The sequence below is a fragment of the Haliotis rubra genome, unplaced genomic scaffold (genome assembly GCF_003918875.1).
Source record: "Haliotis rubra isolate DU_JTF1 unplaced genomic scaffold, ASM391887v1 Scf683, whole genome shotgun sequence".
NCBI classification, from domain to species: Eukaryota; Metazoa; Mollusca; class Gastropoda; order Lepetellida; family Haliotidae; genus Haliotis; species Haliotis rubra.
Window position 1 is genome coordinate 97,354 of NW_025767394.1, and position 25,590 is coordinate 122,943.

Consider the following 25,590-nt stretch of genomic DNA (forward strand, 5'->3'; position numbering starts at 1 on the left):
TAAGTACACGAAAAACGCCATTCCAACATCGCGCACCTGTTATCCATATCCGGATGTGCAAGGCCTTGCTAAAATTGCGTGTGATAACAAAAGTTGGAATGTAAACATTTCGAGAGCATCTTAAAAGATCTACACTACTAAATATCAACAGAACAGAAGTTTCAGACCACATACGATGGTAAGTGCTAATGCCCTCAATCAACTCGGTGTGGTCGGGAGTTTAATGTTTACTTCGAGTACCGGGTATGTTGAACGCTGCTTCTGTTTACACGGAACGATCGGCATATTCTACTGAAAGGCTTGCAATAGAATATGCCGTACACTGTTCTTGTAATGTTAGAGGCTCTGGGGTAGCGTATTGGTTCAAGCGTTGTTTCGTCACGCTGACGACCCGGGTACGATTCCCACATGAGTACAATGTGTGGAGGCTGATTTCCATTCCCTGTGTTCCCCGCCGTGATATTATTGGAATATATTGCTAAAAGCGGCTAAAAGCCATACTACTCACTCACTTTTGTAGCGTTAATGTTATGTGACTGAGAGATTGTAACCATGGTAACACTGTAACAATGCAGTTTACAGTTTGCAGCTTAATACCGCTACCTTTGTACAGAAACGTACCTGGGGTACGCATCTGAAGTACCAGTGCTGACAACCCCCATCAGCAGTACTGCAGATGTCTACCCCAGGACGAGCCCAATCTACAGGGTGCCATTCTCTTGATCGTAACTGTATAATTGTATTAAATTCTTTTGATCATAACTGTATAGTTGTATTAGATACATTTGATTGTGTTATAACTTATATAAGAAACAAGCATACAGAGTGAATAATTCGAGATGCACAATACCACCCACAGTCAGTTGAATGGGTGTAACTATATAAGGTTTCGGTTTGTCCCTGATTAGTTTGATTGATTTGATTGATTGTTGTTTAACGCCACACTCAGCAATATTCCAGCTATATGGCAGTGTCCGACGATTAGGGTACCACATACCTTTATGTAGTTTGACTAGATTTACAATGGTTTAGGGTACATTTCTATATAGTAAAACATACCTGGGTACATTGAAGGGCTTAGATGATACACTATGTGATGAGCAAGCAAGCACTAGTTGCCTGGATATGTGCGCTATATAAATATCATATAATAATAATAATACATATCGCGATGTTTTACCTGTGATACGATACGTATCATGATACATACACCTTGAAAGAATGACACTGTATCAAAATTTAAGATGATTTAATGTATTGTGATGCATCGGTGAATCGTCCCAGCCCTAAGTACTTGTGCCACCAACAACCCCTTCAGCATGTTATGGTTAGCTGTTTAACATGTTTAGGTTTCGGGTAGCTTAACCAAAGATATATCAATAGCTCCTGGATCTCCTCTCCAGTCAAGTGTCCCTTTACCATTAGTGAATCCTGTCAAGAGGGTTGTTATTTGACTGTGGAACTTACTTTCCAAAGAGTATGAACGACACATTTTGACACTTTTTCCAAGTTTGAGAAGAGAAACTCAGACGTTTACATTTGGCCTAACTCTTTGAAGCTTCATACTTCAGTAAGCATGCACAGGCATAAAGCATCCCGTATCTATCTGCCTGCATGGTGCTCAAGGAACCTTTTTATTTGTTTTTCAGTCATCAGGACTCGTCCTGGCGGGGCTTGGCCTTGCAGCTGTTGGTTTCGGAGGTAAGTCACTGTGTGAAGATATGATGCTGTACAGAAGAAATACATGAGGTGAACAATAGCATATGTATGCTGATAATGTGGGTGCAACATGATACATACCCCAATGATATTGGTGGGACACTATTCATATCCCGATCTTGGTGTAATTCGATACATGTACCCCAGTGACATGGGTGCAATACGATACATAAAGAATCTCACCCAAGTGTTTTTTTATATCAATTATATCACCACTAGTTGATAAAGTTACAAATATCTGAGGCTTGACAAGGATATTTTACTATTATCAACGAGTGTTGATATATTTGATATCAGAAGACACTCAGGTGAGATTCTATTTGTCATAAATAATTACTCTTGATTAGTTTTCAATGAAAAAGGTACATCTCTGAACACGCTTCTGCCATTAGACTTGTAGTGCTGCAATTTCATAGCATTGTGACGTCATCAAGTTCATGACATCGTAGAATTGTCAAGGCATTGTACAAAATCTGTCTAAATGATATCTCCTAGGAGATCCCGTTTGATCTTACACAAGCAATATCTCCTGTGGAACGCAGGTTTGCATCATAAGATTCATATCCTGATACACTGCTTCTATTTCATAAGGGGCGGTGGGGTAGCCTAATGGTTAAAGCGTTGGCTCTTCAGGCCGAAGTCCCGGGTTCGAATCCCCACATGGGCACAATGTGTGAAGCCCATTTCTGGTGTCCCCTGCCGTGATGTTGCTGGAATATTGCTAAAAGCGGCGTAAAACCAAACTCAGTCAGTCAGTCAGTCTATTTCATAAGTTCATATTATCTTCCTTTATGCATGAAGTGGAACACTTTTTATGGATGGACAACTTCTTTGTTGCAGTAGTAGTTGCGATGTTTCGGTGTAGATCCTAACACCGTTATCAAGCAAATAATGACATTAAATGCAGTTAAGTCACAGCCTTGAATTCTTTGATTTTAGTTCACAGTGAAAATGGGATATTGTAGGGGAGGAATTTATACACTTTGGGGCGCGTTGATGATTTTTCTATTAATAGCCAACCAGAAAATATCAGAGATCTGCGTAATCTACTTCTTGAACATCTACTAACATGTTTTTACATCAATTCAACTTGTGATGTATTGTATGTATTGATATATGGAATTGTAAATGGATGTATTGTATAATGAGCCTTATAGTGTGATACAGTGTTGTAGTGCCATATCATTAGATCACTGCTGATTGAGCCCACCTTAGAGATAGGAAGTTTCATGTTGGCAATTCACAGTGTGTCGATTACAAGCACCAGATAAAATAGTACTAATAATGGACATTAATAAAGCACTTGTACCCATGCACTTGTCAGTTCTCAAAGCGCTAAGACATTTCAACCCTGGTTAACCCAAGCTGCCTGAGAGGCACTAGAATGTTAACAGTCATATGACCCATCCCACCAGGTACCCATTCACTGCTGGTTGAACAGAATCAATTTTTTACAAACACACTTGCCTAAGGTGAGACCACATGTGTGCAGGACAGAAGTCCTAGAAACACTCAGGAGTCAAGCTGCAGAACACAGTCGCCCATCAAAGGACTCTCTGTGACCATGGTTGTTTAACTTCACCTGATTTGTGACCAGGGCCCTTATTCTCGAAACGTTCTTAGCCCTAAGAATTCTTAACTTTGATCGTAGCCAATGTGTTAAGAATGGGCTTAAGATTGTAATCCCTAAGGCGATCGTATCTCCCCTGCTTTAACATGGCCTTACGACAGTCGTAGCGATACGATCGCTTTGAGGAACGGGGCCCTGGTCTCCATGCACAAGACCACACACCGCCAATTAAGTACAACTGTGTGAAATATGCAAATACATCACCATTGCAATTAATACAAGGTTTCTTTTGATCTGTTTGCCGAGAACAGTAACAAATACATCTTAGACAAACGAAAAATTACAATAATTAATTATTGCATTAACTGAATCATACAGTTAAACAGCATTCTGTTAAAACCTGAGGTGTTGCAGTTAAGATAGTCTCGAAGCTATTTTCCAGTCCCTAACAATATTTCCAGTCTCCTCAACATTGACACATCAGCGATTGTTTTTGTACATGACCATGCAAGGCCTATTCATTTTGGACACATTTCTTATAAGACTGTGCATTTAAGTGATAGAAATCAACTGTATACATGGATGCAAAACATATTGAAGTCAGTTCTATAAACAAATAAGGCAACAATAATGACTTCATCAACTGCGCAGTGGTGGAAATTAACAAGTGTCACTGTTTTTTACAGGTCGTTATCTCGTACGTTACGGACGCGTCGCTCAGCAGACACTGAAGAAACAACTAGATGCTCTTCCTCAGTCAGGTGTAAGTTAATGCTGTGTGGAATTTTGGGAGTGAGTGAGTGAGTGAGTTTAAGTTGACGTCACAGCATCAGCACGGCAGGGACGCCCATGTGCTGAATCGAACCTGGATCTGCAGCTTGACGCTTTAACCACAAGGCTACACCACTTCCCATGTAATTTGGGAGAAGATCAATGAATCGACCAACAACTGGTCAGATGTTGCGACACAACACAGAATGCTCTGGGCAATGGTCAAATTTAAAGACCCATGAAGATCCGGGTTAGAATTGATCGTCAGTAAGTCATGCTTGTCGTAAGAGGTGACCGACAGGATTGGGTGGTCAGGCTTACTGTCTAGGTTGACACATGTCATCATATCCCAATTGCGTAGATCGATGGTCATGATGTTCATCACTGGATTGTCTGGTCCAGACTCGATTATTTACAGGCTGCCGTCATAGAGCGGGAATATTGCTGAGTGCGGCGTAAAACAAAACTCACTCACTGAAAAAATAATTCACAATTTTTGTCTTCCCAGGCCTTCAGCAAGTACTACAAAGGAGGCTTTGACCCAAAGATGACCAAGAGAGAAGCGGGGTTGGTGCTAGGGGTCAGGTAAGCCATCACCCTTTTTGTGTTAGTTGTGTTCCCTTGTTAACAGTACATAATCAAAGCCCTGGTGCAAGGGGCCAAGTCCTTTATATGTTGTGTCACCATGGTAACTGTGCATAAATCAAAGCACAGGTGCAAGGGGTCAGATAAGAAAGTCCTTTGTATATACATTCTGTCACCATGGTAACTGTTCAATAATCACCATACAGGTGCTGGTGGTCATGAAAGACAACCCATGCTTGTCATAAGAGGTGACTAACAGGATCAGGTGGTCAGACTGGCTCCCAGTTAGGTAGATCAATGTTCATGATGTTCACTGGATTGTCTGGTCCAGATTAGATTATTTACAGACTGCCACCATATAGCTGGAATATTGCTGAGTGTGGTGTCAAAATCAATCAATCAATCAATCAATTGTATGTTTGTTGAGTAACAGGTTAGCCATAATCTTTTAATGTTTGTTGAGTAACCATGGTAACTGTTCATCAATCTCATAACTGCAATTGCTGATATGCCAATATCTTTTTTTTATGACTCTTGTGTTACCAGGGTAATGGTTAATTACATGTCTTCTTATTTTCTACTGGAAAAGCTGTGTACAGGTTACACAACACCAAATGTTTTCCCATAGACTTCTATAGTAGCCTTATATTTTTTTTAAAAATAATCCAGGCTATCAACAGCCATTTCATGTGCACATGGGTACACTCTGGCCTTTAAACTACCATAAAAACACACTATCTGGCCAACTTGTCCGGCTCGTTTTGCGAGCACAGGAAGCAGAACACATCAACCCCAGATCCGCACCAAATGTCACCTACTGGAAAATATATGTACACACAATAAGCATAAGTCATGGTGATGAAAATCACAGCACTGAATACTTAAAATTGTGGTCAGTTTTAATTACTGGTTGGATATGCTTTTAAAAAACATAAACATCTTACACTATTTCATCCAATCACAGCTGTCACATGTCTTTATCTCTTCATTTGTTTACATACGCATCTCGCTTCAGTGAGCAAGCGATTCTCATTTAGTGTAGTATAACCTGTAGGAAAATTTAGAAACATAAGAACTTACATTTGAATCTATTGATTCATCAAGCTAAGACTTTGAAATACTTCCAGAAATTCAAAACTATTGACTGTGTATTGTTTTGAGGCTGTTACACTTGCCAATTTCATGTATAAGCCAGTGTAGAGGGAACAAAGTGAAAAAATCCACATAACTTTGGAAATTTATTGGTAACCCTGCCCTAAACTGAATATTTATAATTACAATTAACAGTATTTGACAATATCAGCTAAAAACAGAGCTTCTCTGCAGTAATTTATGGGTTACTGGGTTAGAGAAAGACACAATGTATTTGGGTAAACAGGGGAGATAATTTTAAGATATCGAACACTCTCAAGTCAATAAAATGTGAATTCAGACCCATAATATTACATTCCACAAGGGTCAGTTGCTATTATTTACATCTAAGCAGCTTCTGGGATTGATGTACAGCCCTTATTTCATGTCTGGGAAGCTGAAATACTACACACTGAGGCATTAAGGGGACACTGTCAGAAATTTTCTAATGGATGAGGATGACCGAAAGTGATGGAATTTGGTAGTGAGACATTTTGGTGCCTTAACTGGACTGGGACACTTAAATGTACTATATGTACCTACATGTCCAAGTACTGCAACTTCTACAAGGCGGTGAAGCATATCGAAGCAAAGGGAGTATGCTTGATTAGACACTGCCAACAACAGACTTTGGCCGCATGTCGAAATACCACATTGGATGTGAAGGCTTCTTTTCTGCTGTATTTGTGAAGATACACCTCCCCATTCACCAACAGGCATTCTACAAGCTGAAAATAGTGTTGAGATTACATTACATGTCAAATCATAAAATCTATAACAGCAATGAGACAGTTGTTAATAAAACAGAAATTCATTTTGAAAGTCCTATGGGTGAAAAAGGGGTATATTTTTAAAAGGAAATGAAATTAGGTGGTCGTTGCATATTCAAAAGGGACAGGCAGAAAGAATTGATCATATGCTACACTGTTTGCATTTAAAACAAGGGTTTGTGACATGTTCTGCTGTCAGCAGTGAACAAATTTCATGATATTCTTATCATTTGACTTCAAATTGACCTTCTGGAGATGAACTTAGACACTCACATTGTTGTGGCAGTGGTGATTTTAACCTAATTTGTTGTCAAATTCATCAGTTCCAACAAATTTAGAAACCAGGGAACCACTACTTGATGGCAAGACTCACCGTGAGGGTCTTTTCCCACTGTTCGACCACAAAACGAAGCAACGTTCATATTCTGGACACTAAAACAATCTATTCCACTCAAAACAACCCTATCTTTACTCCCAGTACCTTTAAATTTGCCTCTACATTAATGCTAACATGTTTCCATGGTGAAATAAACACAGGAAATCATGTAAAGTATGAATTACTGAAAAGTGCTCGAACCCTACAGGTTACACAACACCAAATGTTTTCCCATAGACTTCTATAGTAGCCTTATATTTTTTTTTAAATAATCCAGGCTATCAACAGCCATTCCATGTGCACATGGGTACACTCTGGCCTTTAAACTACCATAAAACACACTATCTGGCCAACTTGTCCGGCTCGTTTTGCGAGCACAGGAAGCAGAACACATCAACCCCAGATCCGCACCAAATGTCACCTACTGGAAAATATATGTACACACAATAAGCATAAGTCATGGTGATGGAAATCACAGCTCTGAATACTTAAAATTGTGGTCAGTTTTAATTACTGGTTGGATATGCTTTTAAAAAACATAAACATCTTACACTATTTCATCCAATCACAGCTGTCACATGTCTTTATCTCTTCATTTGTTTACATACGCATCTCGCTCAGTGAGCAAGCGATTCTCATTTAGTGTAGTATAACCTGTAACCAGGGATGAGAATGTTCCGTGGATCCGTGAAATTCCGGGAATTTCATAACGCCAAGGGTCATTTTTGTGAATCATCTAAATCCATTGACAATTGTATGAATGTGCTTCAGCAGATTTAAAGTTTTTTAATGGTTGCTTGTATTCACGATATTGTCATTTCGGAGCCAGTTTTAAAGGTCTAAAATGCCTAAATATCAGGAGCTTCGGCTAGTTTTGAGAGTTTTCCTCAAAACTTCATTCTCATCCCTGTATAACACAAAAAACATCAACACACTGTACTTTATCCAATTGGTCACTTTCAGCCCAGCTGCAAGCAAGGCTAAAATCAAGGAGGCACACAAGAGAATAATGCTGTTGAACCACCCTGACAGAGGTATGTATAAGAATTCCATATTCAAACACTACATGCTCTTCATTATATAGTGACCCATGAAGATCTGGTTAGAATTAGTCTTTGTCATAAGAGGCGACTAACGGGATCAGGTGGTCAGGCTCGCTGACTTGGTTGACACATGTCATCAGTTCCTAATTACATAGATTGATCTGCTGCCCATGCTGTGGATCACAGATTGTCTGGTCTAGACTCGATTATTTTCAAACCGCTGCTATATAGCTGGAATATTGCTGAGTGCGGCATAAAACTCAACTCATTCACATTCTCATATGTTATGTTATTCCAGGTGGCTCCCCCTTCCTGGCAGCTAAGATTAACGAAGCCAAGGACTGTCTGGACAACACACGCGCCGGGAGTTCTTGATTTCAACATGAGTGTGTATGATGTGTGACTGTTGGAGGTGCCCGGTGTAGCAGGACCTCACTCCCAGATATGTTGGTGCGATCAGTATATTGTAAATAGTTGGATTTTTCAATAAAGAAAATATACATGGAGAATGGATGTTGTTAGTTATAAAAGTTAGCAATGAGTGAGTTTACTGTTATGCTGCTCTTAGGCCAAATAATAAAAGTGTTGTGGTTCCGATTGCACCTCTTTAAAAATTAGGGTAGGTGGGTAGGAATATTTTTTTTCACATATATTTTTCAGAAGGAAAGTACAAAGTAATGTGTAATTGTTTATTCAATCAAGCTTGCAGCCATCATATCGACTTTCTGTATCAGAATGACCGATATATGTCGGCGTTGGGAAAATTCAGTGGTATCTGAAAGCTTATTTTATTCAGTCCTCTTGAAAATAATAGGATTGGTACCAGAATTCAAGGGTCGGTCGGGTAATCGGAACCACAGCATTTTTTTGTTTAGGCCTTAACAATATTCCAGCAATATCATTGCGGGTGACGCCAGAAATGGGCTTCACACATTGTATCCATGTGGGGAATCGAACTCGAGTCTTCGACGTGACTAGCAAACGGTTTAACCACTAGGCTATGGGTACAATATCTGAAGCTAATTTCTGGTGTCCCCTGCTGTGGTATTGTTGGAATAGTGCTAAAAATGGGCGTAGAACTAGATTCACTTACTAATTGTTGTAGCTGTTGGGTTAATACAGTATTCACTCGCTAGTTGTTGTAGCTGTTGGGCTAATACAGTATTCACTCACTAGTTGTTGTAGCTGTTGGGTTAATACAGTATTCACTCACTAGTTGTAGCTGTTGGGTTAATACAGTATTCACTCACTAGTTGTTGTAGCTGTTGGGCTAATACAGTATTCACTCACTAGTTGTTGTAGCTGTTGGGTTAATACAGTATTCACTCACTAGTTGTTGTAGCTGTTGGGTTAATACAGTATTCACTCACTAGTTGTAGCTGTTGGGTTAATACAGTATTCACTCGCTAGTTGTTGTAGCTGTTGGGCTAATACAGTATTCACTCACTAGTTGTAGCTGTTGGGCTAATACAGTATTCACTCACTAGTTGTTGTAGCTGTTGGGTTAATACAGTATTCACTCACTAGTTGTTGTAGCTGTTGGGCTAATACAGTATTCACTCACTCGTTGTTGTAGCTGTTGGGCTAATACAGTATTCACTCACTAGTTGTTGTAGCTGTTGGGTTAATACAGTATTCACTCACTAGTTCTTGTAGCTGTTGGGCTAATACAGTATTCACTCACTAGTTGTTGTAGCTGTTGGGTTAATACAGTATTCACTCACTAGTTGTTGTAGCTGTTGGGTTAATACAGTATTCACTCACTAGTTGTTGTAGCTGTTGGGTTAATACAGTATTCACTCACTAGTTCTTGTAGCTGTTGGGCTAATACAGTATTCACTCACTAGTTGTTGTAGCTGTTGGGTTAATACAGTATTCACTCACTAGTTGTTGTAGCTGTTGGGCTAATACAGTATTCACTCACTCGTTGTTGTAGCTGTTGGGCTAATACAGTATTCACTCACTAGTTGTTGTAGCTGTTGGGTTAATACAGTATTCACTCACTAGTTGTTGTAGCTGTTGGGCTAATACAGTATTCACTCACTAGTTGTTGTAGCTGTTGGGTTAATACAGTATTCACTCACTAGTTGTTGTAGCTGTTGGGTTAATACAGTATTCACTCACTAGTTGTAGCTGTTGGGCTAATACAGTATTCACTCACTAGTTGTTGTAGCTGTTGGGTTAATACAGTATTCACTCACTAGTTGTTGTAGCTGTTGGGCTAATACAGTATTCACTCACTAGTTGTTGTAGCTGTTGGGCTAATACAGTATTCACTCACTAGTTGTTGTAGCTGTTGGGTTAATACAGTATTCACTCACTAATTGTTGTAGCTGTTGGGTTAATACAGTATTCAAGTCACATGCTGTATGATTATAGACCTTGGTGATATCATTGTTTCTGTGTTGAACACATGCTTCAGGTTTCGAAATACTCCATATATTAGTGTTTCATGGCACTGTAAATACAGAAATGGCACAGCTACAAAATGTTCTCGGTGCCCTTTTGACACGCCTAATTTCTTAAGAGACATAACTCACAAATAATCATTTAATCCCCCAAACAAATATTTTTTTGCAAATTTAACAATACCATACATATCTGAATGTTCATAAACTCATTTCTTTATTTAACAATAAATTTCAAATGATCATCATCATTGTCATTTACTCTAAAAACATGTGGGCATACTCGATTTCAGAAAGGCACACCTAAAATATTTGTCTGGTGCCCTTAGGCACACTTAGAAAAAGAAGTATTTCTATCCCTGTGCTTGCTGTGACAAGTACAAGTGAAGATCCGGGCCAGAATTGATCTTCAGTAATGCATGGTTGTCGTGACAGGCGTCTAAGTGGATCAGGGGGGCAGGCTCGTTGATTTTGTTGATACATATCATATCCCAATTGCCTAGATTGATGCTCATGCTGTTGATCACTGGATTGTCTGGTCCAGACTCGATTATTTACAGACCGCCACCACATTGCTCGAATATTGCTGAGTGCGGCATTAAACAACAAACCAATTGTGACAGGGATTGGGTGGTCAGGCCAACTAAATTGATTGTTGCAAATATTACATGTTGATTGTGTGGACAGATGCTCATCATGTTAGTCACTGGATTGTCATGTCTGGGGTTGACTGTTTGCAGTTATATGGCTGGAATATTGCAGAATGATGCAACAAAAAAACTTCATGGTCATTTTTTTGTATCATGTTTGTAGGACATTGTTCAGAGTTGCTTCCCATAATATGACCAGGATCCAGTGATTGAATGCCAGATTTGTCTTGATTTTTAACCTTGATTTTTTATTTCTATGCTAAACAGCTTGCAAATTTGTAAACATCAACAACTTGCATCCTTTTGGTCTTTTCTCACAAATATGGCTAGCTATTATTTAGTGATCAAAAGCATGAGCATCAATCTACGTAATTGGGATTCGATGACGTGTCAACCAAGGCTCGCTGACTTGGTTGACATGTCATCGTATCCCAGTTGCGTAGATCGATGTTCATCCTGTTGATCACTGGATTGTCTGGTCCAGACTCGATTTTTTACAGACATATAGCTGCATTATTGCCGACTGCGATGTTTAGCAACAAACCAACCGACCGTTATCCCCTATTTAGGACATGAATTGTAATGGAACATCATCACTAAGTGCCCAAAATAGGACATAATTTCTCAGATCTAATGGACAGCGCAGGACCCCACCTCCTGCTTGTGAACCCCTTCCAAACTGAGGGTTTTCTTCACAGCTGAATTTCAGACATTCACTTAAGTGGAATATTAAAGTTGACAATCTGACCGCGGTATGTCACCACAGCACTGATCGCCATAGGAACTGAACAAACGTAGAATACAGGAATATATCCAAGTTGGTAACTTGCCCAAAATGTTCAGCGTTTCCGAAAAGCGTGCTTCATTCCAGTTGGAAAACAGTGATTTTAACTGTTGCGTGAGAGGAGTCCACCGCTGTTGGGCTCGACTTCATGTATTGGCAACCTACTTTCCAGAGTTCTCTGCACATAACTTCCTTAAGTGACATTTAGAAGCTGGTGTGATGTAGAGGAACACTTTTTATGGATATACAACTTCGTATTTCCAGTAAATGCGACGTTTCGGTGTAGGTACTAACACCGTTATCATCATTTGCTTGATAACAGTGTTAGGATCTACCGAAACGTCGCATCTGCTGCAAATAAGTTTTCCTCTTATCTGCACATTTTCAGTAAGACGTCTAGGTTTGGTCGGTTTGTTGTTTAACGCCACCCTCAGCAATATTCCAGAGATGTGTATCTCCCATTCCCCACACGTTATCGAACATCAACATTGAAAAACCTCATTCAACCCAATACATCTACTAAACATATAACAGTTTAAGGGATGTCTTACTACAGAAACATTCCAGGTAACGGCACGACAGTTTGTTAAATTTCACAACTGGCAAAGTCGAGATCAAGAGGTAAAGAAATACAGCATCAAAATTATAATTTCCTGCGACGTTACAGTATTTAGGCAAAATAATTTGCAACGTTCACAGAGCGATTCTATTAAGCTTGGTTATTCATCATTATTATTCATTGAGACTAAAGCAGATACACTACCAGGTTAGGTGAGGTGAAATAGGGTTTAACGTTTCTCAAAATGCTTGAGAATATTTCGCTCATATGACGACGTGCATGCGTGTGTATGTGTTTGTTAAATTGTCACACAGACAGGAGCCATGAGCATGTGTTCAGTTCCAGACTGATGCAGCTCAAGTAATGAAGGTGTACTGGGTGTTTTACCATATTTGTGAACAATGGTCACAGAAGTGGTTAGATGACAAAACAATGAAGTCTTGCTGACTTGTTATCAAATCATTAAACAAAGAATGGAGACACTATCGAATCTTTCCAACTGTTGCAGTTGTAGTGCTGTGTGTTAAGTTACTCTGAATACATCAACAAACCAGCAGGTGCCAATGGCAATATTACTTTCACATCCTTCTAAATGCTCATCAAAATATTTACATGTATTTTGGCAGAGTGAAGTACATACACTTATCTTGATATAACCAATCTTTGGCTAATGATAAATACCATGGAGAGGGAGTATGGTTTTAAGTTACATTCAGCAATATTGCAGCAAAGTCAAGTTTACCTTTACCATTATTAGGGTTAGGTGAGGTGAAATTTGGTTTAACGTCGTGCTTGAGAATATTTCGCTAATATGACGACGTGCATGCATGTGTATGTGTATGTGCGGCTGCTTGTACTAGCCCAGACTGAAGCTGGTTTTATAGTGCTAGCTCACTGAGATACCATGCCTCAGTGAAGCATGAATACCCTACTCAGACACATTATACTGACTCCGAGCCGACCAGTCCTTGTACCCATTAGTGCCAAGCGCCAGGCAGGGACCAACAAGTACCATATTTTAACGTCTTTTGGTGTGACGCGGTCGGGGATCGAACCTGCGACCTTCCGCTCTCCGGGCGGACGCTCTAACCACTACACCACGGAGGTGGTCACTATCAGGTGAGACGAATGCTATACACCAACCTGTTTCTGACTGAAAGTGATTGACAATGCGTTTTCCAGCATCATGAATACAGAACAAATCAGACATTGATCGTATTCCATTTTCAAGGAATATGCCAGTTTTAGATTGTGATATTTTATCATTCCGACGTTGCTGATTTTGACAGACCGATCTGTGTCGATACCAAGACAATGGGAAATTGTGATGACTATTGCCAAATACGCTGGGAATCGCGACAAAGAAAAGTCTCCCAAAATATTTTCAGACGGTCATAGCTGACTCAATAATAGCTGAATCCAAATAATTTCACTTTATACAATAAAAAAAATAAGTTTTCTGACTTTGCAATCGGAAAAATCACACAATATGTGTTACAGCCTAGCTTTATTTAGAATAAATGATGGAATAATTTTATTGACATTTCTTCATGGTTTACAAAGTTAAAAAAGTGACTATTGTTTCTCTCACCAGTAGACTTGGGGACCTCGACTTTGCCGATGACCTAGCGGTCCTAGCACACAGGCTCAAGGACATGCAATACAAGCTGGATGAACTGTGAACTGTCTCAAGCCCAGGTGGCCTCAAGACAAACAGAGATAAGACGAAAGTTCTAAAGACCCAAAACAAACAGCAAGATTCATTACAGATCAACGGACAAGTGATTGAAGACGTCACCGAATTCCCCTATCTGGGCAGCAAAATCAGTACAACTGGTGGCACAGACGAGGAAATCAAGGCTAGCATCAGAAAAGCCCATTATGCTTTCACCACATTAAGACCGATCTGGAAAAGCACGGTCCTATCCCTGAAAACTCCGGATCTTCAGCTCAAATGTTCGTCCTGTCCTGCTTTAGGGATCGGAAACGTGGAGAGTAACCATGACCAGCTCCATCAAAATACAGACTTTCCTCAACATTAGTGTCTCCGACAGATCCTCCGTATCAAGTGGTTCGATAAAGTCTCCACAGATCAAGCGACAAAAGTGGCGTTAGATTGGACATACGCTAAGAAAACACAAAACAAATATCACCAGACAAGCGCTTGACTGGAACCTTACAAGGCAAGAGGAAAACAGGACGTCCAGAACAGACCTGTAAGCTCACGTGACATGGGCGTTTTACGGAGACAATGTGTCACTGTTGTAAATTCATGTCATATGGGCGTTTTACGGGGACAATGTATCACTGTTGTAAATTCATGTCACATGGTCGATTTACGGAGACAATGTCTCACTGTTGTAAGCTCACGTGACATGGGTGGTACATGTACTGATCAAAGGTTGACAGTATTTGAAACACAAGCTCAAGCAAAATTGTTTTTGCTAATCATGTGTATTCATTCGTTCAAATATACACGTTATTGTACATGGAATGATGACCACTCCATCCTCTATAAAAGATTTCATCGTTTAAATAGACAAAGATGACTGGTAAATGGATGCTAAAATTTACTGAAAACCATCGATAGCCAAAGTGAATGATAACATGTGACAACGTACTCAATGCCCGAAGAAATCGTATGTTATCGAAGAAATTGTGACCGAAAGTGCCTGTGCCTATAAGTCAATTAACAAAGGGCTTTACCACATAAATTTGACATACACCGCGTCATTATAAACATTTCGTCGCGTCTGCCTCCACCAAAGATTCTGAATAACGCGCATGAAAAGTTCGTGCAACGGAAGTGTGTCCCGATTGGCTAAACTCGTAACCATGACAGCACGTAACAATTCTGGCGAACACCTGCGTGAAATATACAAGGCTTTTGTCCTGACTGACACGTGTTTATGTAAACAATCTTAACCGATGGAGGTGCGGTGTTTGGGAAGTCGAAATAGAGTAAAGTAAACACAACACGAACTGCCGTGTTGAATTAATCTTAAGATAATAATGCTTCAATAAACGACGTGGAATATTGGTTGGATTTGAACCTTGAAATGTTAACCTTGAATCAAAGTTAGAAACAATATTAAAGTTCCAATAAAATATTGGAATCAAGTCGGGATGGAATGTTCGTACTATTTAAGAGGTGAGGTGAAATTGGGTTTAACGTCGTGCTTGAGAATATTTCGCTAATATGACGACGTGCATGCGTGTGTATGTGTATGTGTGGCTGCTGGTACTAGCCAAGACTTAAGCTGGTTTTATAGTGCTAGCCCACAGAGATACCGAGCCGCAGTGAAGCATGAATACCCCACTCAGACACATTATACATCCAGATGAAGCTGACTAGACGCGCGACATCCCACGGATGCATTGTGGGAATGTAAACATTGCGAGCGTTGCCGTGTCGCTGTTTAATTGTGAGTCGATATGAGACATATTATCCGTCGAAAAACATAAACGTAATCTTTCCACCAGTGATATTAGCTGAGTGAAACAACTGCAAACCAAGAAATGGTATGCTCCGAAGGCGATGACAACTGGGTACGTTTGATTACGAGGGGGCAGACGAGAATGGCGTTGTGACGTCAATACATTGTGACGTCATGCAAAAAGTGTACTTTATCGCCTGTTAAAACAAAGTTCCATGAATATTCTCAACTATTTGAGACCTCAAATAGTAGTCTTTAGTCAGATAATGTTCGAAAAGTCTTGATTAGTTTTACATGCCTGCAGCCTTTGAAATACACTCCCCTTCTCCATCACGTGACTAAAAAGCCACCCAGAATACCTGGTACAATCCATTTGCGACAAGACACCCGATGAATCCTCGTAATCATGTACGAGAAGGGACAATCAAATAAACTTTTTCGATTATAACTGTCAATGGGTGCACCTTGTCACAAACAATTCCAGAAAATATAACAAAAAACAGGTTTCAGGTTTTTAATTGATTCAAGAATTACAACTGAACGGAGGTGCGGGTGCCGTCTTTAAGGACTATATTTTTTTCCCTCCAATATTCTCTTCTCCGGAGGCGGTTCTTCTGTGCCAACGGATTGTTGTCGATGAGCCCGTTGTTGCTGTCGCAGTTCTTTTCCTTTGAACGATGTCATCTACTTTCCTGGCCATTTCTTTGGACGTTCGCTGAAAGAAACAGTAGTGATGTTTAATTGTGTGGAGGTATACTATTTCACTGATGTCATTTAATCAGAAACAGACATCATATGTGTGCTTCGAACAATGTTATTAAATAACGATGGAGTTATTATTCATTTAACTGTAAATTTTGGTACTAGTAATAAGGTTTCCAACTAATTGTGGCACAGGAAAATCAGAAATTTGTCTACAAGTCTATATTGTCCTACTTAGAACTGATAACTGAGTACAATATCTCTTAACTAAAATCGTGAAATATGAATGTTTACGAAATCTATAGAAATGTAAAAATTTTGTCCCAAAAGCTTCAATGTTAATTACATACTGTTACAGCATTTTACGTTAATTCCCTGATTTGTCAGACATTAACGAATTATTGTAAAAGACAATACCTTGTAACTATGGACTGCTGATGACGTGTCCGGTCCGTTCGGTGACGAGCTGTTTATCCATACGAGAGTCATACAGGCGTGTCGCAGGTGTCGCCCTCAGAGTGGTTTGAGAAAACGGCTGCCTTGCAGAGTTGTCTGTGTCAGTGGGTGCACACCGATCTGGACGTCAGCAAACCATGCATCAGCTAACTGGTAGCGGAGAGATCAAAGTACAGACTGGGACACGAACCCTTGTGGCCTTGAATAAACATGTGCATGATAAATAAAGACAGACAGACAGACATTTTATTTAGTAATAGGCCACTGGCCCAAAATACATTCATAAATATGATAAGAAGTCACATGCGTTTTACCAGGGAGACTATATAACGTTGTAGATTATCCCTGGTTTTACATAAATACATCAGAATCTCTTATTTCCCAACATTATATAAAAAAATAATAAAGAAACCAAAATAAACAGTATTCTACGTAATTTCAGGAATATATCATAATAATCATATTTTATATGCGGCTTTATACAAATTAAAATGTACCGTGTATTATAAAATATATATCATTAAAGGTCTTGAAAATATTAATACTTTGTTACACACATGTGAAATATAACATTATCATTTACTCAACCAGAATTCCTCAACATATTACAGGTAATGACATGATGATTCTTAAATGAACTGCTAGACTTACCAAAGGGATATACACTTCTCGTACAGTCGCACTAGACATCGTTCTGGGCGGGGTGACCGCCTCGTGGTGTAGTGGTTACAGCGTCCGCCCGGAGAGCGGAAGGTCGCGGGTTCGATCCCCGACTGCGTCATACCAAAAGACGTTAAAATATGGTTCTTGTTGGTCCCTGCCTGGCGCTCGGCATTAATGGGTACAACAAGGACTGGTCGGCTCGGAGTCAGTATAATGTCTGAGTGGGGTATTCTTGCTTCACTGCGGCATGGTATCTCAGTGGGCTAGCACTATAAAACCAGCTTCAGTCTGGGCTAGTACAAGCAGCCGCACATACACATACACACGCATGCACGTCGTCATATGAGCGAAATATTCTCCAGCGCGACGTTAAACCCAATTTCACCTCACCTCACCTCTGGGCGGGGTTTGTTTTCCCTGACAGTGACAGTTTTTCGGTCGTATTTTCTATGCTTTAGCCCCATCAGTTGGATCTGTGTATTCTCCCCGACTCTGAGTAGTCTGTGCTCGTTCCCCGCACGAAGTTGTTTAGCGTTATAAACAAACTTACATTGGGATCCATCTTCCTTTGCAAACAGCCAACAAGTACAACTGAATTCGAAGTAAACCATGTACAGAACCCTTCAGCATTTTATATGAAAATTCCGTAGATTAGTTGAGCTCATGTATTGCGCATGAATGTTGCGTTCGAGTGTGACTTTCCAAGTAAACGAACACGACGAAAACACTAATATACAGTGCAGATTGGTTGACACGTGAAGACTTTGTTTTAAGTTGGAGAAAGTCCCCAATCCGTCGATTATTTTCGCTCGTGAAGCTCGTCCTCGGCCTGACGGCCTCGAACGAGCCTCACGAGCGAAACTAATCGACAGATTTCGGCCTTTCTCCTACACATAAACACTGTCGACGCCTTTGATCTTTTAGCGAAGCATCTTAGAATTATAAATAACCACTCGTGTGTAATCAATCGTTGTTTATTGGCTGTATCTTGGGTAGTTCAGTCTCTCATCGCAGACAGGAGGGACACTGTATGGGAAATGTATGCCGACTGGACTTCTCTGTCTCCCAATGCAAACAGGCTGTAGTCGTGGCCCACGTCGAAGTAGGTGGGGCTCCAGGGGTGGTGGATGATCATCACGTCATGGAGGCACCGGCTGTTCTGACAGTGGGATTCACTCCCGTCCAGCTCTATAAGCTGATTGCCTCGGCCATGGGACTTCATCGAATCTGAAGATAGGGTTTAACAAACTTAAACCCTGTTTCCCTATGCTATCCCAATACTTCAAGAAAACAAGTATTACAATATCTATTCACTTATTTACAAGGAAAAGTTGATTATCAAAACGTTCTAAAAACGAAACAGTTTTGCTATAAATGTGAACCATAACTTTACGCATTTCGACTAAAGTATGCAAAAACATGGAGGTTCGCCTTATCTAACAGTTCGTTATATGCCTGTTCGCTGTTAACATAGTTTATTGTGTATCTTGTTACATGACATGTAGCCAGTTTCAGTTACAATATCATTTTTTACCAAACACGATTTGCTTTCATGAGAACCCAATATGTAATAATAATAATAATGCTAATTTTTGCGCCTAGAATCCAACGCGATGCTGATCTCTGGCGTTACATTATTACCCTGACGGAATTCTACTTTCAAAGCTGCTACTAAGCGCTAAGCGCGACCGTATAGGTCCGTACATCCGCTTTTCAGGTACCCATTTTAAACAGCGGGGTGGACTGAGTGCAACGTGGACAAAGTGCCTTGCCCAAGGACACGCCACAGTATGAGATCAAGGTCACAAATTTTGGTGTCTCCACCGGGGTTCGAACTCGGGCCTTTGGCGTGAGAGGCCAGCATGCTAATCACTACACCACTGTGCTCCACTTGTACATTGCACTACAGGAAGTAATATTATCACTGAATACAAATTGTTATTACCACACGAACAACAGAAACATTATCAGCTTAACTTATCAGCTGACCGCCTCCGTGGTGTAGTGGTTAGAGCGTCCGCCGGGAGTGCGGAAGGTCGCGGGTTCGATCCCCGACCGCGTCATACCAAAAGACGTTAAAATATGGTACTTGTTGGTCCCTGCCTGGCGTTCGGCATTAATGGGTACAACAAGGACTGGTCGGCTCGGAGTCAGTATAATGTGTCTGAGTGGGGTATTCATGCTTCACTGCGGCATTGTATCTCAGTGGGCTAGCACTATAAAACCAGCTTCAGTCTGGGCTAGTACAAGCAGCCGCACATACACATACACACGCATGCACGTCGTCATATGAGCGAAATATTCTCAAGCACGACGTTAAACCAATTCCACCACCACCACTTATCAGCTAGTAACTTAATTAACGGGAATCTTGTCAGTCGTGGTACTAACTGGCATTCATGGAGAACACAGATCCCATCCTTGCATACACAAAATATTCCTTTCTCAACATAGATAGGGCATTACCATAAGGTCCTCCTGCAAAATAAAACATTGTGTATCTATCCACAGCAATAACAGTTTCTAACGCTTATGTAAAACATTGTATAAGTTGATGAATTGATTATTCTCCTGGACCTCGTGTACGAGGACAGAGATTGAGGTGATCACAACTGGAAACAAGTCATCCGTGTCTTTACATCAGCTATTCTCTTGATGAGTACAGCACAAATGGTTCACCACCAAATGTTCAACCCGTGAAGATCCGGGTTAGAATTGATCTTCAGTAACCCATGCTTGTGAAAATCCGGGTTAGAATTGATCTTCAGTAACCCGTGCTTGTCTACCCGTGAAGAGGTTAGAATTGATCTTCAGGGATCTTGTCGTCAGGCTCGACTGACGGGATTGGAGGTCAGGCTGATTTGACTGACACGTCATAGCAAGATCGATGCATGTGGTCATGCTGTTGATCACTGGATTGCCTGGTCCGGACTCGATTATTTATAGCTGGAATATTGCTGAGTGTGGCGTTAAACAACAAACAAACATCATCGTAATAATCTGTGTCACAATACGTGTTTATCGAAAGGTTATGATACAAAACGATACTGATATATCTGTCGTATAAAACTACATGAACACAAATAATAAAATAATGCTATAATTTCACTCGTCACCTGAGCAGCAAATATGCAATGAGAATGCATGTGTCTGAAAAGTACTTTGGTCAAAGAATCCCCTGTTATATCTATAAGATTTCACCTTTGTATAATTACAAAACATCGTGGTGTGTAAAACATGTTGCTAATTTCTTTGCGCAAAGACAGAAGAATAATTGATAAAATGTCCGCTGTGAACGGGCACGATTCGCGACTCGTCTACTTCCAGAATCACAGCTTTCTAGAATGAATTCTTTTATTAGCACGAAAAATGAACATGTTGTTGCGATATTACCATCGCCATCCAAATTGTAGTAAAATATTTTCTGATCAAACTGTCTGTTTATGTCATTGGCAGCCAGCTGACTGAAGAATTCATTGGCTACAAATGCTCCACTGGAATGGGCCACCACAGCGACAAAGCCTGGCCTCTGGTGCGTCAGCAGGTGCCTGCAAAAGACGAGACACACTCGAAACTAAATTCAAACTCAATGACCTTTCGTAATGCGAGTGGTTAAAGCGTTTGTTCGTCACGCCAAAGACTCGGGATCGATTCCCCATATGGGTAAAAATTGGCGAAGCCCGTTTCTGTTGTTCCCCGCTAGAATATTGCTGGAATATTGGTGACGGCGGCGTAAACCTAACCTCACTCACTCACACGTTTAGGACAGGACGTTGGTGTTGCTACTCACTGTACCAGCTTGGAGTTTGAAATCTCCTTGTCGTTATACAAGGAATCCTGAGGTCCCTTCACTGCATAGACCTTCCCCACTGCCAGACCCTTGAGATCGGAGTGAGTCACCAGCCGGTCGGCCCAGTGACGGGCCAACGTATCCGTTACCCCGTATCCCCCGTAACACAGCAGGACGTTTTCTAAAATTGCAAGGAAGGTATGAATACAGGTGTTATAAGGTGATAGCATTTGTTGGTATGTTACGTTGATGCCCCAGACTGCATCATTTGCTTCCGTCGTAAAGGTTGTTTTTTTCGCAGTAAACAAACAACGGTACTAGTCATTGAGAAATTGCCTAAAGTAATGAAATTTACGAGATTAAAGTAATGCGATTGACGAAACTCGACGGCGGGGGGTTAGCCTAGTGGATAAATGCGTTCGCTAGTCACACCAAAGACCCGGGTGGGGTACAATGTGTGAAACCCATTTCTGGTGTTTCTTTTCGTGATATTTCTGGGATATTGCTAAAAGCGGCTTGAAACTGCACTGACTCACTGGTACAAAACACCGATGTTCTAATGAGATCCCAGGGTTTATGGTATTGCAGCTGCTCTGTGACACTGATAGATGGATATAGGACCTTGTTAATGATAAAGGTATAACGTCAGTCCAAACGAATTCCTCGTCTTAGCTATCCTCACAAACACATTCCGTCTTGTGTAATGGACCAAGCAGTTGTGAAAATGATATGCATGAAACACCAGTGTTCGCCGTACCCTGCCACGGCGGTCTGTAACCAAACCAGACAATCAAGTGTTTTATGGACCAGAAAATCAAGTTGTACATAATAATTAATAAATATGAATATCTATAGTGCGCCTTTCCAGGTCTCATATCCAGCTCAAAGCGCACAATCTGATTATTATTTCCCCAGATAACCCAAGCTGAAGCTGTGAGGTGCTAGAAGGTTAATAGTCCCACCGGGTACCCATTTTCTGCTGGGTGAACAGAGGCAATTGTGAATAAACTCGCTTGCCTAAGGTGAGACCACATGTATCACACATGCTTCGTTGTGAGGCAGGACTGAAGTCCTAGAGACTCAGGAGTCGAGGATTCATTGGAAGTCCATTGCTGCATATGACAATGGATATCATCTAGTCCAGTAAGGAGCCACGATAAAATCCTTTGTTGTGTGTGCTGTAGGAAATGTAACTGGGAAGTCAGGATCGTTTGGTATAACATAAATTATGCCCCGAGTGAGTGAGTTGGGTTTTACGCCGCTTTTAGCAATATTCTAGCAATATCACGGCGGGGGACACCAGAAATGGGCTTCACACAATGTGCCCATGTAGGGAATCGAACCCGAGTCTTCAGCGTGACGAGCGAACGCTTAAACCACTAGGCTACCCCACTGCTTCTATGCACCGAAGTGAATAATGCTTCGCCATACCGTTAGAGAATGCTGACTGAGGTGTATAACATCTACCAAATTATTGTCCTCTTGAAACAATTCGCCGAATAAAATTATTCGTTACGTATAATCAGTAAGGTATTGTACATGGGGAAATACTCACTTCCAAATCCATAATCTTCATATGCTACTCCAATACCCAGGGGTGTCCACTATAACATGTATTAAAACAGAGTAGTGACGGTATGAAGATACCGTGGTGACTACATCTACCGTTTATCGTTAACTGTTTATCGTCTACTACAACATGTATTAAAACAGAGTAGTGACAGTATGAAGATACCGTAGTGACTACATCTACCGTTTATCGTTAACTGTTTATAGTCCACTACAACATGTATTAAAACAGAGTAGTGACAGTATGAAGGTACCGTAATGACTACATCTACCGTTTATCGTTAACTGTTTATCGTCCACTACAACATGTATTAAAACAGAGTAGCGACAGTATGAAGGTACCGTAGTGACTACATCTACCGTTTATCGTTAACTGTTTATCGTCCACTACAACATGTATTAAAACAGAGTAGTGACAGTATGAAGGTACCGTAGTGACTACATCTACCGTTTATCGTTAACTGTTTATCGTCCACTACAACATGTATTAAAACAGAGTAGTGACAGTATGAAGATACCGTGATGACTACATCTACCGTTTATCGTTAACTGTTTATCGTCCACTACAACATGTATTAAAACAGAGTAGCGACAGTATGAAGGTACCGTAGTGACTACATCTACCGTTTATCGTTAACTGTTTATCGTCCACTACAACATGTATTAAAACAGAGTAGCGACAGTATGAAGGTACCGTAGTGACTACATCTACCGTTTATCGTTAACTGTTTATCGTCCACTACAACATGTATTAAAACAGAGTAGTGACAGTATGAAGATACCGTGATGACTACATCTACCGTTTATCGTTAACTGTTTATAGTCCACTACAACATGTATTAAAACAGAGTAGTGACAGTATGAAGATACCGTAGTGACTACATCTACCGTTTATCGTTAACTGTTTATCGTCCACTAGAACATGTATTAAAACAGAGTAGTGACAGTATGGAGATACCGTGGTGACTACATCTACCGTTTATCGTTAACTGTTTATAGTCCACTAGAACATGTATTAAAACAGAGTAGTGACAGTATGAAGGTACCGTAGTGACTACATCTACCGTTTATCGTTAACTGTTTATCGTCCACTATAACATGTATTAAAACAGAGTAGCGACAGTATGAAGATCCCGTGGTGACTTCATGTACCGTTTATCGTTAACTGTTTATCGTCCACTACAACATGTATTAAAACAGAGTAGCGACAGTATGGAGGTACCGTAGTGACTACATCTACCGTTTATCGTTAACTGTTTATCGTCCACTACAACATGTATTAAAGCAGAGTAGCGACAGTATGAAGGTACCGTAGTGACTACATCTACCGTTTATCGTTAACTGTTTATCGTCCACTATAACATGTATTAAAACAGAGTAGTGACAGTATGAAGATACCGTGGTGACTACATCTACCGTTTATCGTTAACTGTTCATCGTCCACTACAACATGTATTAAAACAGAGTAGTGACAGTATGAAGGTAACTTAGTGACTAAAATCTACCGTTTATCGTTAACTGTTTATCGTCCACTACAACATGTATTAAAACAGAGTAGCGACAGTATGAAGATACCGTGGTGACTACATCTACCGTTTATCGTTAACTGTTTATAGTCCACTACAACATGTATTAAAACAGAGTAGCGACAGTATCAAGATACCGTGGTGACTACATCTACCGTTTATCGTCCACTAGAACATGTATTAAAACAGAGTAGCGACAGTATGAAGATACCGTGGTGACTGTATCTATAATCGTTTATCGTTAACTGTTTATCGTCCACTACAACATGTATTAAAACAGAGTAGCGACAGTATGAAGGTACCTTAATGACAAAATCTACCGATTATCGTTAACTGTTTATAGTCCACTACAACATGTATTAAAACAGAGTAGCGACAGTATGAAGATACCGTAGTGACAACATCTACCGTTTATCGTTAACTGTTTATAGTCCACTATAACATGTATTAAAACAGAGTAGTGACAGTATGAAGATACCGTGGTGACTACATCTACTGTTTATCGTTAACTGTTTATAGTCCACTACAACATGTATTAAAACAGAGTAGCGACAGTATGAAGATACCGTAGTGACAACATCTACCGTTTATCGTTAACTGTTTATAGTCCACTATAACATGTATTAAAACAGAGTAGTGACAGTATCAAGGTACCGTGGTGACTACATCTACCGTTTATCGTTAACTGTTTATAGTCCACTACAACATGTATTAATCAGAGTAGCGACAGTATGAAGATACCGTGGTGACTACATCTACCGTTTATCGTTAACTGTTTATAGTCCACTACAACATGTATTAAAACAGAGTAGCGACAGTATGAAGATACCGTGGTGACTACATCTACCGTTTATCGTTAACTGTTTATCGTCCACTACAACATGTATTAAAACAGAGTAGCGACAGTATGAAGGTACCTTAATGACAAAATCTACCGATTATCGTTAACTGTTTATAGTCCACTACAACATGTATTAAAACAGAGTAGCGACAGTATGAAGATACCGTGGTGACTACATCTACCGTTTATCGTTAACTGTTTATCGTCCACTACAACATGTATTAAAACAGAGTAGCGACA

At 40.3% G+C, this 25,590-nt stretch overlaps 2 protein-coding genes across 3 annotated transcripts; one reads left to right on the forward strand and one right to left on the reverse strand.

Moving 5' to 3' along the window:
• Positions 1 to 33: 33 nt before the first annotated feature.
• On the forward strand, positions 34 to 8,471 carry LOC124258124 (mitochondrial import inner membrane translocase subunit TIM14-like). Its single transcript, XM_046692193.1, has 6 exons — positions 34 to 178; positions 1,650 to 1,701; positions 3,976 to 4,052; positions 4,569 to 4,645; positions 7,886 to 7,956; positions 8,264 to 8,471. Exons 1-6 carry the CDS (start codon positions 176 to 178, stop codon positions 8,338 to 8,340), a joined length of 357 nt encoding a protein of 118 aa, XP_046548149.1. The 5' UTR covers positions 34 to 175; the 3' UTR covers positions 8,341 to 8,471.
• Positions 8,472 to 18,582: 10,111 nt separating this feature from the next.
• Positions 18,583 to 23,096, reverse strand: LOC124258127. Of its 2 annotated transcripts, XR_006893505.1 has the most exons (5): positions 22,970 to 23,096; positions 21,415 to 21,595; positions 21,018 to 21,172; positions 20,016 to 20,102; positions 18,583 to 18,851 (listed from the first exon to the last, which is right to left on the reverse strand). XR_006893505.1 is itself a non-coding variant. In XM_046692195.1 (4 exons), the coding sequence occupies exons 1-4, from the start codon at positions 21,642 to 21,644 to the stop codon at positions 18,622 to 18,624; spliced, it is 702 nt and encodes a 233-aa protein (XP_046548151.1). In that variant the 5' UTR covers positions 21,645 to 21,707; the 3' UTR covers positions 18,583 to 18,621. The 2 variants fall into 2 exon arrangements, 1 of the variants encoding a protein (XP_046548151.1); XM_046692195.1 differs by lacking the exon at positions 22,970 to 23,096 and having other exon boundaries at positions 21,415 to 21,707.
• Positions 23,097 to 25,590: the final 2,494 nt, after the last annotated feature.